Source organism: Chiloscyllium plagiosum, chromosome 6 (genome assembly GCF_004010195.1).
Source record: "Chiloscyllium plagiosum isolate BGI_BamShark_2017 chromosome 6, ASM401019v2, whole genome shotgun sequence".
NCBI lineage: Eukaryota > Metazoa > Chordata > Chondrichthyes > Orectolobiformes > Hemiscylliidae > Chiloscyllium > Chiloscyllium plagiosum.
This window is the reverse complement of record NC_057715.1, coordinates 79677015-79691899: the sequence shown is the minus strand read 5'-3', so window position 1 is coordinate 79691899 and position 14885 is coordinate 79677015. Positions and strand designations below refer to the sequence as shown.

Below are 14885 nucleotides of genomic sequence, written 5' to 3'. Positions count from 1 at the left end.
TCGATTCTCCTGTTCCTTGGATGCTGCCTGACCTGCTGCACTTTTCCAGCAACACATTTTCAGCTCTGATCTCCAGCATCTGCAGTCCTCACTTTCTCCTCGAAATTATGCTGAAGGTGAGTTGCAAAAGAACATCCTATCTTACTCATCATTTCAGAGAATTGTCTTACACCTGAGGGGCAGGCAGTTCTTATTTGAAACTTACAATTTCCAAATTTTACAGATAGGTTTATTTTCTTGATGTCCATCATTTTAATGCATGTTTCAACAAAATAAGTGATTACAAAGAATACAGAGAACAGTACAGCACAAGAGCAAGTCCTTCGACCCACCACAATCTGACACATGTTGTCTTCTGAACTTAAAAAACCCTTTTGCCTCTACATGTTCTGTATCTTTCTATTCTCTGCCTATCTGTCAAGATGTCTCTTAAATGTTGTCATTGTATCTACCTCCACTACCTCCTCTGGCAGCTCATTCCAGGCACTTACCACCCTCTGTGTCATAAACTTGCCTCTCACATCTCCTTTAAAGTTTACCCCCTTTTACCTTAAACGTATGACATCTCTACCCTGAGACAAAGACTTTAACTATCCATTATCGCTATGCATCTCATAATCCAATAAACTTCTATCAGGTCTCCTCGCATCCTTCGATGTTCAAACCTAGTTTGTCCACTCTCTGCTCATAGCTAATACCCTTCAAACTAGGCAACATTCTAGTAAACCTTTTCTGTACCCTCTCCAAAGCCTTCACATCATTCTGGTAGCATGGCAACCAGAACTAAATGCAATATTCCAAATATGTCCTAACTAAAGTTCGATATGGATGCAGCATGATTTGCCAAATTTTATACTCGACGCCATGACCTATAAAAGCAAGCATTCCATGTGCCTTCTTGACCGCCTTATCCATTTATGTTACCACTTTCAGGGAACTATGGACCTACCTCTATATGTTGATGCGACTGAGGGTGCCACTATTTATTGCATATTTCCTGCCTACATTAGATTTTCCAAAATGCATTGCTTCATATTTATCTGGATTAAACATTACCTGCCATTTCTCTGCCTAAGTCTCCAGCCTATCTGTATCCCTGCTGTATCCTCTGGCAATCCTCCTCACTTTCCACAGCTCTACCAATCTTTGTTTCAACTGAAAACTTACTAATCAAACCACTTACATTCTTCTCAAAATCATTTATGTATACGTGACTAACAACAGGGAGACCACTGCTCGCAGATCTCCACTCAGAAAAAAAACCTTTCCACCTCTACTCTCTGTCTTCTATGACCAAGCCAGTCCTGTCTTCCAGGACCAGCTCACTGTTAATCCTATGTGATTTTTTAAATTCATTCACAAGATGAGGACTTTGCTGGCTAGGCCAACATTTATTACCCATTCCTAATTTCTCTGGGGGCAATTAAAAGTCAACGAAAATGCTGTGGGTCTGGAGTCACATGTTGGCCAGACCAGATAATGATGGTAATTTTCTTCCCTAAAGGACATTAGTGAACTAGATAGGTTTTTCTGACAATCGACAATAGATTTGTGGTCATCATTAGACTCCTAATTCCAGATTATTTAATTGAAATCAAATTCCACCATCTGCTGTGGTGGGATTCAAATTCAGGTCTCCAAATATTATCTGGGTCTCTGGATGAATACTCAATCAAGTTTGTGAGATAGGATCTTCCCTATACAAAGCCATGCTGCCTTCCGCTAATAAATCCATATTTTTCCAAATGTGAGTAAATCCTACCTCTAAGAATTTTCTCCAATAACTTCACACAAGGTTCATTGCCTTGTAATTTCCTGGATTATCCCTATTGCCTGTCTTAAATAAAAAATAACAACATTGGCTAGTCTCCACTCCTCTGAGACATCTCCTGTGACCAAAGAGGATACAAAAATTTCATACAGGATCCCAGCAATTTCCTCAGCTGCCACTTCAGCATGCTGGGATAGATCCCAACAGGTTCTGGGAACTCGTCTATCTTAATGCTTTTCAAAACACCCAAAACCACATCCTTTTCTAATATTAGCATGTCCCAAAATATCCGCACACCCCTCCCAAGATTCACCACCCACCATGTCCTTCTCCTCAGTGAATACTGATACAAAGTATTCATTGAGGACCTCACTCATTTCTTACAGCTCCACACACAAATTTCTTGTGTGGACCTACCCTTGCCCTAGCTACCCTCTTGCTCCTTATATATTATAAAACACCTTGAGATTTTTCTTCATTTTGTTTGCCAAAATCATTTAATGTCAACAGTGTAGTGCTGGAAAAGCACAGCAGCTCAGGCAGCATGGGAGAAGCAGGAAAATCGATGTTTCGGGCAAAAGCCCTTCATCAGGAATGAAGATGAAGGGCTTTTGCCTGAAACGTCGGTTTTCCTGCTTCTCTCATGCTGCCTGAGCTGCTGTGCTTTTCCAGGACCACACACTTGACTCTGATCTCCAGCATCTGCAGTCCTCACTTTCACCTAAAATCATTTCATGATCCTTTCATCCCTCCTAATGCCTTGTTTGAGTTCATTCCTGCTATCTTTGTATTCTTTGAGGCATGTGTCTGTCTTCAGGTTACTAAACCTTACCTATTTTCTTTTTGACTAAGCTCTCAATTTCTATTTGTTGAAGGTCCTCTGAATCTTGCCATTCTTATCCTTCATTTGAACTCTAATCAACAGGACTTTAAAAGTTTCCCACATGCTAGATGTGGAATTGCCATCAAACAGCCATTCGCAATTGATATTCCCCAGTTCCTGCTAATATTGAGATAATTAGCTTTCCTCCAGTTTAATACTTACCACAGATGACTACTCTCATCCTTATCCATAAGTAACTTAAAACTTACAGAACTTTTTCTGAAATGCTCCCCCATTGAAACTTTGATCACCTGGCCAGGCTAATTCAACAATATCAGGTCTTATATAGCCTTTTCTCTAGTTGGATTATTTACATATTGCTTCAAAAAACTGTCCTATTCTCACCCATCTAGGCTCCTGGCCCTAAGCCAGTGTCAGTCAATATAGGTGAAGTTAAAATCATCCACCACAACAACCCTGTTCACACTTTTCCATAATCTGTTCACATATCTGTTCCTCTATCATCCATTGTTTCTTGGGAGGTCTGTAATACAATCCCATCAAAGTGATTGCACCTTTCCTATTACTGAACTCTACCCATATAGTCTAGCTGGATTAGCCTGTGAATGTTCTGCAATTTTTAAAAAGTTTTTGTTGACCTAATTCAGCTGTTCATACCATTAAACATTAAATTCATTCGGCTTAATTCATCAAATATCCAATTAAACAAAAACTAAATATGCAGTGCTTTCTTTTGCTCTAATTCATTGTTATATTTCTGCTTTGCCTCTAAGCTTTAAGAGTGCCTGTGGGTTCCAGAAACATTAGAGCTCACTGGTTTGCCAGATTTGCTTACATGCTGCTTATCAGGATGCTGAAATAAAAAAAGTAATAAAGCAGAAATGAACCCATTAGAACAACAGAAATACATATATTACAAGAACAACCTTAAATTTCATCAAGCAGTGCATTTTAGAAATGAAAATAAGCCCTTACATCATTAGCAAACTTCCCTCCTGTTCACAATGACTATCATCCATCTGCATCGAGACAATCTGCTACCCCGAGAGTCTGCGGGTGCCAACCTGTTCTAATGTAAAGCTGGGGTTGGTGGGGTATATCAAGTCCCTCAGAAAGGTAAAGTGCAGTAGCCTAATAGCGATTGCTTGTTTAGGATGTGACATACATTCAAGAACCATTCTTTATACATAAACCTATAGGCATTAAAAATTGGCAGACTACTCGGTCTGGTTAAGATAGGCACACACCAGTAAGGTGTATTGGAGGTTGATGAACCTTAACCAATTAGAACGCTTGTTTGGTTGGTCTAGGTGCATGATTATAGGAATCTTGTGGCACAGTGGTACTGTCCCTACCTTTGGTCCAGGAGGCCTTAGTTCAAGTCCCACCTGCTCCAGAGATATGTCATTTTTGCCTGAGCAGGTTCACTAAGAATATCTGAACCCTAGCTGATATTGTATTTTCTTTTGCATGATTCAAATGCACTGATCCCAATTAACTTGCTCTTCCTTCTGCTCTTGATGCAATGTAGCTTGTGTATCTAACCTGGAATTTATTTCCCTATATCATCAGTATTATACCATTTACTGGTCAAATCTATACTTGCGTATTTTGCTGGAGTTTGTTTGAGTTCAAATCAATGTACAGCATGACTGGAACATCACTGGCAAGTCATTGAAGTCGACGCACGTGTAACTTTGTGAAGCAGATTTTAAAGCCCTCTCTTTTCTCACTGAAATAAATTTTGGATAAAGTTCTTGTATAAACCAAGTCTCTGCTTCACTTTCAGTGAAACTACAGTACTAAGAGTGGACATGGGCATTTTGGGCCTCCATCTTTGCCTCATCCACTCACCCTGAATTTGAGTTTCACAATCTCACAATTCTTAATGTAAGAGCGATTTCTCTCACACTCCAATATAAAATTCCTTCAGTTACACTTGCTTCTATGAATTTAAACCTGAACATATTGGGAACCAACTTTAAATTGTGGCAATGAATGGTACAATTTTAGCATCACTGCATGAAGGCAGAGGCCTTACTTTTATGAAGATCAGAAACAGAGCGTAATGCCAGAAGCAGGTTAAAAAAACCTCAGGTTTAAAAATATAACAGTGGGTTTGTGTACTATCCATGAGGTTTACTGTCCTTGCTTCAAGGCGTGAAGAGTTATAATTCGATGATTTAGGTTCTGTGCTTACTGCTTTGTCTTTTTGAAATGAGTCGTTTCTAACACTCCATACCTGTGACCCGAAGTCTGTCAGCACCAACCACCACCTCACTCTCGTCTGCAGAAAACAGCATTCTGCCTGTGTTTGAGTTGACTTCAAAATGTTTTCCATGAGCTTCCACTGTACTGGGACCTTGAGCCAAAAGATAAACAATATCAAAATATCAGGAGCTTGTGAGATGAAGTATTCCTAAAGGGAGAAATAAAAATCAATATCAAATCACCTATGAGAATGCTTCAAGAATGTTATTGATGTACTTTGAAAAAAAAATGGCAAAGCTTTCAGAGTAGATATTTTGAAAGGTTTCTGTTCACTTTTTGTCTCTTGGATGTTCCAAACAAATGGTCAAAAAGTGACAATTTTCAATGGTGACCTTAATAGTATTCTTGAGAAAAGAGTCATAAATGGCAATGGAAAATATTCTGTAACAGGATTTTACAGTCAGCTAATGAACAGTTCTTACTGGAGTGTACATTAAAATAAAAAGACAAGCTGGACAGAACATTAGGAATGGAGATTCCATAATCAGCAAATATAGATAAAGGAGAAACACAAAACATCATCAAAGCATTTCTCTAAGTTAATATTATTCTGTACATTTGCCAATACTTTTTCTACCTCCATCTTATTGCAAACATGGAACTTTACTTTTCCAATTCTTTGTAAACCATTCAAGTTTGGTATAAAAATTATTTTTATCTGGGTTGCCACATTGCTTTTTTTCAGTTTTGTGGCATCTGCCTACCAGTGTGAAGTATTAGGGTTCCAATGCGGTATGCTACAGATGGTAGATTTTATACTGGAGCTTCTGCATCTTGTATTTGTGAGTTTATGATCTCTGCCATTCCTGAAAAATTAATAGCAGAGCCCCTCAGGCTGTTATAGTCACAATAAAATTAGTAGGACACCCTGAGGGGAAGACTGCCAGCTTATTGGTTTGCCAAGAGAAATAAAAAGGGAGAGACAACAAAGTCCAGTACATTTTCCTCTCTCCCCATTAATGATTTATTTCTGTGACATTAGGATGGCCTGAGTCGAAGCAGAATTCATAGCTGTTTTAAACCAGCATTGCTGAGGACCAAAAGAAAAGAAAGTTGAACTTGCTAAAATTTCGCTGCAGTGCATCAGTGTGAACTGTCATGATTGGCTGAATTTGATTTTTAATACTCCACCCAACTTTCAGTGATGCTGTGGTACTTGTATTTCAGAATTCAGGCTGATGTTCTTGGGAAATGAGTTCATATTGCACCATGGCAGATAGTGAAATTTGAATTCAATAAAATTGGGAAGTGAAAGCTAGCCAAGTCATGGCCAAGTAACCACTTGTTGATTGTTGAATAAACTCACCTGACTCACTACACAGAAGCAAAGAAAATAGGAGTAAGTTGTTTGATTCTTTGAACCTTCTCCATCATTCAGCATCTGATCATCTAAGTCAAAATGTTCAATATTTTGACCTCAACTGCTGTCAGTGGCAGAGAATTCTGAAGGTTCACCATTGGCTGGATGAAGAAATTGTCTCCTCATCTCAGTCCTCAATGGCCCACCCTGTATCCTTAGTGATCCCTAGTTCTGAACTTTGCTGTCACCAGGAACACCCTTCCTACGTTTATCCTATCTAGTCCTGTTAAAACTTTAGAGGTTTCCAGGAGATCATTCCTCTGAATTCAAGTGAATATTGTCCCAACCAATCCAATCTCTCTTCATAAATCAGTGCTGCCAATCCAGGATCAGTCCAGTAAACCTTTATTGTGCTCCATTCAAAGCCAGAATATCCTTCCTCAGATAAGGAGACCAAAACTAAACACGAGTTTCAGCTCGAGTCTCCCTAAGGCCATATACAAATTAGATTAGATTAGATTAGATTAGATTACAGTGTGGAAACAGGCCCTTCGGTCCAACAAGTCCACACCCACCCGCCGAAGCGAAACCCACCCATACCCCTACATTTACCCCTTACCTAACACTACGGGCAATTTAGTATGGCCAATTCACCTGACCCTGCACATCTTTGGATGGTGGGACGAAACCGGAGCACCCGGAGGAAACCCACGCATACACGGGGAGAACGTGCAAACTCCACACTGTCAGTCGCCTGAGGCGGGAATTGAACCCGGGTCTCTGGCACTGTGAGGCAGCAGTGCTAACCACTGTGCCACCGTGCCACCCAAATGCCACAGGATATTGCCACTCCTGTACTCAAATCATCCCGCTATGAAGGCCAAGATATCATTTGCCTTCTTTACTGCCTGCTGCCCCTGCATGCTTATTTTCACAGACTGGTGCAGAATGACACCCACGTCTTATTGCACCTCCTCACTTCTCCAATCTATTACCATTTAAATCATAATCTGTGTTCCTGTTTTTGCTACCATTGTGGAAATCTTCACAATCATCCACATTAGGCTTCATCTAGCATGAATTTTCCCATTCCATTAACGTGTCGAAATTACATTGAACCATCTCTGCATTCTCCTCACAGTTCACCCTTCCACCAGCTTTGAGCAATAACACTCTCTAGGGAAGGAATTCTGCCAAACCTTACCAGGTCTGGCCCATATGTGATTAGACCTACAGCAATGTGGCTGACTCGTGAGGCTCTCTTCTGGGCAAATAGGAACAAACAATATATGATGACTCAGCTGAGACATCCACATCCCATGAACAAATAAAAGATCTGAGCCAAACAAATCGTGTAGAGCAGAACAATCAGGTAGATTCCTTGGTAAGCTGTAAGGGCCCATCTAAGAAAAAGTGGTGCCTATTTCTCAGCTTACAAGACAAGATTTCTCAAAGAGAAGGTTTGACTTTGGATTGGGAGAAGGCAGGTTTGATTAAAACAAAGCAGGATCTGACCAAAGTAGACTAGAAACAGTTACTTAGGGGTAGATGTTCAGCAGAACAAGGGGAGGCATTCAAAATGGTATTGGCGAGCAAATAGGCCCAAAATGTTCCTATTAGGGTGAAAAACAGGAGCAGAAAGCCCTGAGAACTCTGGAAGTCAAATGATATTTAGAACTAGATAAAGAGGAAATGAGAGGCATATAACAGGAACAAAGGCAGTAAATCTATTGGAGCTTGGAGAAGTGTAGAAAGTGCAGGAGGGATCTTAAGAAAACAATTAGGAGAGAAAAGAAGGGTCATGAAAATCCTTGGTGGGAAACCTTAGGGTGAACTCTAAGATATTTTCCAAGTATCTCAATGAGAAGAGAGTAACAAGGGAAAGAGAAGAGAGGAAGGAGGAAATCTGTGCGTGGAGTGAGAGGATACTGATGTAGTGTTACAGTGCTTCATATTAGTCTTTAATTTGGCGAAAGAGGATGTAGGGACAGAATTCAAGAAGATGTAAGGACAGAATTTGAGCAGTTTGACATCGAGAATGAGGATGTATTGGGGGATTTGACAACTTAAAAGCAGACAACCACCTAGGTCCAGAGAAGTTGTATCCCAGGCTGCCGTAGGGGATAAGGAAGGAAATTACAGGAGCTTGGACCCAAATTTTTACTTCCTCTCTGATGGCAGGGAAGGTACCAGAAGCCTGGAGACCAGCTATTGTGGTTCCACTTCTCAACAAGGGTGGTAGAGATCAACTTGGAAACTACAGATCGGGGAGTCTGACATCACTGGTAGGGAAATGCATTGAGAAAATGCTGAAGAAGGAAATTAATATTTATTTCGCGAGAAAGGGTTTGTTCAGGGATAGTCAGCATGGCCTTTGATAGGGGGAGGTCATGTCTTACAAATCTGGTTGAATATTTTTACAAGATGACCAAGTGTGTAGATAAGGGGAGTACAGTTGATGTAGTTTATAATGGATTTTAGGAAGGCCTTCAACAAGATCCCACATGGGAGATGAATAAGGAAGGTGAAATTAAGTGGGACCCAGAGTAAATTGGCAAATTGGATCAAAAATTGATTTGGGTACATCCAGTAGCATAGCATAGGGATCAATAATGGGTCCCTTATTGCTTGAGAGACATAAATGATTTGGATGAGAACGTGGGGATGAATGATAAGTAAAGTGTGGATGACACAAAGACTGACAATGAGGGAGTAGATTTCAGGCTACAGGACGATATAAATAGATTGGTCAGATGGGCAGATCAATAGCAGATGGAATTTAACTCTGATCAATGTGAGGTGATGCACTTTGAAACAAGACAAGGGAGTATACAATGAATGGCAGGACATTAAGAAGCTCAGATGAACATAGAGATCTTGGAGTGCTTGCCCATAGATCCCTGAAAGTGGCAGAACAGATAAATGACATAGTGAAGAAGGCATATGGAACTTGCCTTTATTAGTCCAGGCATAGATTATAAGAGCAAGAAGATTATATTGGATCTGTACAGGATTTTGGGTATGGCCACAGCTGGAATACTCTGTGCAGTTCTAACAGTGCACTATAGGAAGAATGTGATTGCTCTGGAGAGGGTGCAGAGGAGATTCACCAGGTTGTTGCCTCTCTTGGAACATCTTGGCCACAAAGAGAGACTGGATAAACTTAATTTGATTTCTTTGGTGCAGAGAAGGTTGTGAGGGCAATCTGATGGAGGTGTATAAGATTACGTGGGCTGTGAAGTGGGTGGATAGGAAATTGTTCCCCTTTGTTGAAGGGTGAATAACAAAGGAGCATTACTGTACGATGAAAGGCAGGAGGTTTAGAGGAGACTCAAGGAAAAATATTTTCACCCAGAAGGTGATAGGGGTTTGGAATGTACATTTTGGAGGAAAGTTGACTGGGGTAACTTTACAACATTTAACAAGTGCATGAGCATTTGAAGTATATGTCATTTTGAAGGCTATGGGCCTAGTACTGGAAAGTGGAAGTAGTGTGGATTTACTGTATTTTTTGTGATACAGATTTGACGGGCCGAAAAGCCTCTACTGTACTGATGATTCTATGACCTTATTATTCCTCTATGAAAATAGTGCAATTCTACTCGATGTTGCCTGTTTTACAGAAAATCTATTTTAAAAGCTGTAGTCATTACCACACTGATATTCACTTCGAAAGTAAGTCTGTTTCATTAAAAATGTAATAGAGCGCTAATGAAGCATTCTGTAAAAGTGTGCAAGGGTTTAACAATGGCATGGCTGGGAAACCCTGCAGCAAATTTCACAAAGTTCAGCTAATTAATAACGTCATAAAAATCATTAGCATTTTCTTTTCAGTTGTCTGAGAACACATCCATTAAAAAAAATCATTGAGAAAAACAGCCCTTTGCTTGATAAAGATGAAAGCATGCATTTTTGTAATGCTGAAGGAGATAATTATTTGTGCAGCTTTAATCCATGTCCAGCCAGGTTGTAAAACTAATCATAACAAATAGTGAGTAGACAAGCTACAAAGGTGAATAGATTTTTCTATGACAGATAAAATGCTTTTAGTGACTTTTTTTTGTCTGCAAAGTCCAAAACACAGCAAAGAAATATAATATTATATTTTAGAAACCAACAATCTGAAGCAACAAAATGGTTTTAAGGTGCTTCACAGGGATAATTTTAAATAAGATTTGATGCATTTCATCAAATGAGTTTTAAAACGTATTTGTAAGGCCAGAATTTTGTGTGGCATTTAACGGAGAGCAAGCAGACACAAACTGTCTTCCCAGGCTACAGTTCCAACTCTTCACTGCTAACAATTTTGTTCCTCTTTGCCAATACCAATCCATTTCTGAACATATGTTAGATTGCTAGGTGAAAGATTCCCTTCCGGCCACTGATTTCATTGCGTTATGCTGCCATATTGATAGGCTTGGGTACGTGCCTGTGTCATAATGCACAAGCGAGTAGATAGAAAAACAGTGCAAAAGTGGTGCTAACTCTCAGCTTGGAATAAACCTTGGCTTTCATCTTATCAATGTTCTCCATTTGTAGAGTTGTGGTCGTGGTTTTCTTGAATGTTGCCAACAGCCTGACATTGCTGGGGTCTCCTTCTTTTTGCTTTGATTTCTCATTATCTTGCCTTGCGAACAGAGAAATAGGGACCAATATTTCCTCCCTGGGTCACTGCTGAATGCTGCATGGGCAGTTCACTCCTTTCAGAGGTGAGTATCTAATACCGAAGGCAGCTCATCACCACCTTTTCCAGGGCAATTAGAAATGGGCAATAATTACTCACCCTGCCAGTGACACCCATACCTCACGAAAGAATTTGTTAAACATTCTGCTTCTGGAACTTTGTCTTATTCAGTCATCAGATCGAGTCTGTAATCTGCCCTCTGCTGCCATTTTGTGGCATCCTCTTTGGTGCTGTACCTACACAGTGTTATCGTTAAAATGTTTCAATGAGTGATCACTGATTATACCTTGTGGACTCCAGTTTGCAAACCCATGGCATGGCAGGATATGATTTTTATGTGCTGACATATTTCTAAATAACTTGGGAAAGCCAGCAGGAAACAGCTTCTAGGAGTAAAAGATTAGAACCTGTGACACAGGTTATATGACTGCATTCCTGTCATTTAATCAAACTCTGATGGCTTTGCAGTGATATTCCCGAAAGAATATGTTGCAACCCATATGTTTCTCATGCAGATCATGTACAAGGCTGTGCTTGAAATTCTGGCACATGCACAGCTAAACAAAAACATAGGAAGAGTCCGCCAAGCTATCCAAAATGAAAATTGGTCTGTTGCTCTTAATGTATGCTGTACTTCAATTTTCAATGGAAATGTATGCACTTTAAGCAATAAATTGGTGTTGCCAGCGTTGTAATAAATCAAGGTTACTCTGCAAAGGCTAAATTTCTATAGATCAACAGATGTTTCAGATTCTTTTTTCATAATGCAGGTGGTGGTTTATTCATGTGAATGTCTAGAAATATGGCTATAGGTGGAATCTAAGCAGGTAAGGAGAATAAATGAAGCACAGCTATTTTAGGTCCCCTGCATGATGTTACTGGGGTGTAATTTAGAATTTTCCCTATGCTAATTAAATAACCAAAGGTTGTGTATTTTCAGCATTTTACATTTTTTTCTACATTTATTGGATTTATGTGATCATTTCTTGAGAATGGTAATGATATTTGTTGCTTTTCACTTTAAAGAGACAAATGGGCTGAATTTTAATCAGCAGGAATGCATAGTTTTGGTGTGAGTGGGACTTAAAATGACTGAAATTGAGAGGAGTTCGAGGGTCGGATTGCCACCTGATTACTTTCACTTTTCACTCCAGTCCACCTGACTGTGTGCACGCACTCGTCATGTGTTAATTGTTCAACACAAGCGGTTTTACACATCACTTTTGAGTTTAATGTTGGGTCCATGGGTTTTCTTTGAGCTTTCTGAAACTCAGCAAAGAAACCAAGTTGAGTACATACTTGCATTTAAGGGGTCAGATGCAATGTCAATGCAAAAGTGACACTCAGTATTCACAGCTGCTTTCTTCCCTGGCAGCACAAGAGGATTTATTTACAGTATTTTTACTTTGAGGTTATATTGTACAATTTACAGGGTACTTTCCACACTTCGAAGGCTTGTTCTATCAGATTAGTTCAGATGTCAGATATATTGCCATTGATTGGGTATCACAGAAGGACCACGATGTACATCAACAGTATTTGCAGTTACCCACTGACCTGGAGTTTCAAAGCAGAGAAGAAACTAGAACAGACATAGCAAGAAGAGAAAGGCAGATCCTAAGTGACACAATACGTTATACAAGGTCCACAGGTAGACAGTTTTCTTGTCAAACCTGAACAGCAGCATCTCAAGTGACTCCGAATATCATGTAAAGTAGTGACAATGTCTGCAGCTTACTTGAGGAAGACATACTCAGTCTGGTGGACATAGGCTGCCAGAGACAGTCAAAGATGCCACTGCCCTCAATATTTTGCCTCCACATCCTTCCAGGATTCTGCTACATACTCACCCCAGATTTCCCTGTTGACCGCACAAAAATATATCATAAACAGGATTCCTGAGTTTAAGAACATGGGTGCGAGGTGTGAAGGGGCCTCACATTGGACACAGAAGGTAGGTGTGGGATGAATGCACTGGATGTCTTGATTGAGAGGCCAAGGTATTAAGAAGTACCTTTCAGCTACAGATGCTGGGGAGGAGGAGTCAGAAGTTGAAAGGAGGTCTTTGAGAGAGATGCCCCCCTCTCACCCAAGGCTAGAACAGGTGACCTGCAAAGCATGCTGCCTGCCTCATAGTACATATCAATAATTGGCCAATTCAGAGTTAGAGAGTCACTTAAGGCTCTCAATTGGGACAATTTTAGCTTTGCATGCCTGGCCCAGTTTAATTAAGGAAACTTGGCAATGGGCTAGTGATATTATCACTCAACTATTAAGCTAGAAACTCAGCTGTGCTGGGGACCTGGTTCTAATCCTGTCATAGCAGATGGTTGGGATTTGAATTCAATAAAAAAAACCTGGAATTAAAAAAATGGACTGATGACCATGAAATTATTGTCGATTGTCCGAAAAACTCATGTGGTTCACTAGTGCTGTTCAGGGAAGGAAATCTGACATCCTCAGCCAGTCTGGCCTATATGTGACTCCAGTCCCACTGCAATGTGGTCGACTGTCAATTGCCCTCTGGCTTACTCGGCCATTTCATTCATTTGTACCAGTCACTACAAAATCTTTTCAAGAGCAACTAGAGACAGACAATAAACGCTGGCCAGCCAGCGACGCCCACATCCCGCAAATGAAACCATTGCCCCCTACCCCCCAAAGTGGAGACCTTGTCACTCATGTTAATTCCTGTTAAGACATATCTGGTTCACTAATGTCCTTGAGAGAAGTGAGTCTGTCATCCTTACCTAGTTAGCCCTAAACATGATACATCTGACTTTACCAACTGTGATGTGATTGATTCGTAACTCAATTCGGGAAGAGCAATAAAGGCTGGAATCTCCACATAGGCCCATATACCATGAAAGAATAAAATAAAAATCAGGGATGGGTGGGAATGTTCCCCAGGAAATATTATGAGTTCTCACCTTCATACATATCAGTGGGGTCTTTATGTTTTGTCCATGTCTCTATGAGCCTCTACCACAGACACCTTGGCCCTGATAGTTACAAGGATGGGTTTTGAGAGAGGAAGATGGAAGTTACAGCAGCAAAATCCAAAATGTGGGTTTCCCTTAACAGAACATTAACTCTACACCATTACCTTCCCTCCCACCTCCCCCACCATATTTCTTGCCTGACAGTTGGCCTGATTGACAAACTAGACTACCGTCAAGCAAGAAAAACACTGAACGATGGTGTGCATGGAATGAGCTGCCAGAGTTAGTGGTAGAGGTCGATACAATTACAACATTTAAAAGACACTCACGAGCCTGTGTGAAAAAGTTGCTTCTCAGATCCCTTTAAAATCTTTCCCTTCTCACCTTAAAGTTGTGCCCTCTAGTTTTGGACTTCTCTACTCTCGGATAAAGATCTTGGCTATTCAACATATCTCTGCCCTCATGATTTTAAAAACTTCCCTAAGATCACTCTTCAGCCTCCTGTGCTCCAGTGGAAAAAGTCCCAGCCTATCCAATCTCTCCTTCTAACTTCCAGTCTCAGTAACATCCTTGTCAATCTGTTTTACACCCTTTCCAGTTTAATAACATCCTTTGGATAGCAGGGTGACAGGTACATGGATAGGAAATGTTTAGGGGAATATGGACCAAATGCAGGCAAATAGGACCAGTTCAGTTTAGGTAACCTGGTCAGTATGGACAAATTGGGCCAAAAGGTCTGTTTCCATACTGTATGACTCTACAATTCTAGAGCTGGTGGTTGAGTGGACTGCAGTGGTGATGGGCAGGCAATTGCAGGGGAGGAGCAGCATCTAGTGGGGAGTGTGTGTTGGAATCTATAAGGAAAGATCACTGAGGTCGGAGATCATGAGGAGTTTTACGGCATTGGTGATCCTGGGAGGAATTCAATGATGGGCACAATTCTGGGAAGAGTATGGAGGTGAAGAAGATCCTTACGGAGTGAGCTCAATCTTTTTTTTAATGGTTGCATTAAGAGTGGATTGATCACCCACTCTTCTTCAAAACTTCCATTAAAACCAAGAGAACCAAACTGT

General features: G+C 40.5%; 1 protein-coding gene across 3 annotated transcripts in view; it reads right to left on the bottom strand.

Annotated features, from left to right (window-relative positions):
- Positions 1 to 14885, bottom strand: part of sgcg (sarcoglycan, gamma) — a 661907-nt gene that overhangs the window by 153970 nt on the left and 493052 nt on the right. For all 3 annotated transcript variants that reach the window (XM_043691949.1, XM_043691948.1, XM_043691947.1), the window contains one exon: positions 4858 to 4977. In XM_043691949.1, coding sequence (XP_043547884.1) covers positions 4858 to 4977 — 120 coding nt within the window. The remainder of the gene's footprint in view (positions 1 to 4857; positions 4978 to 14885) is intronic.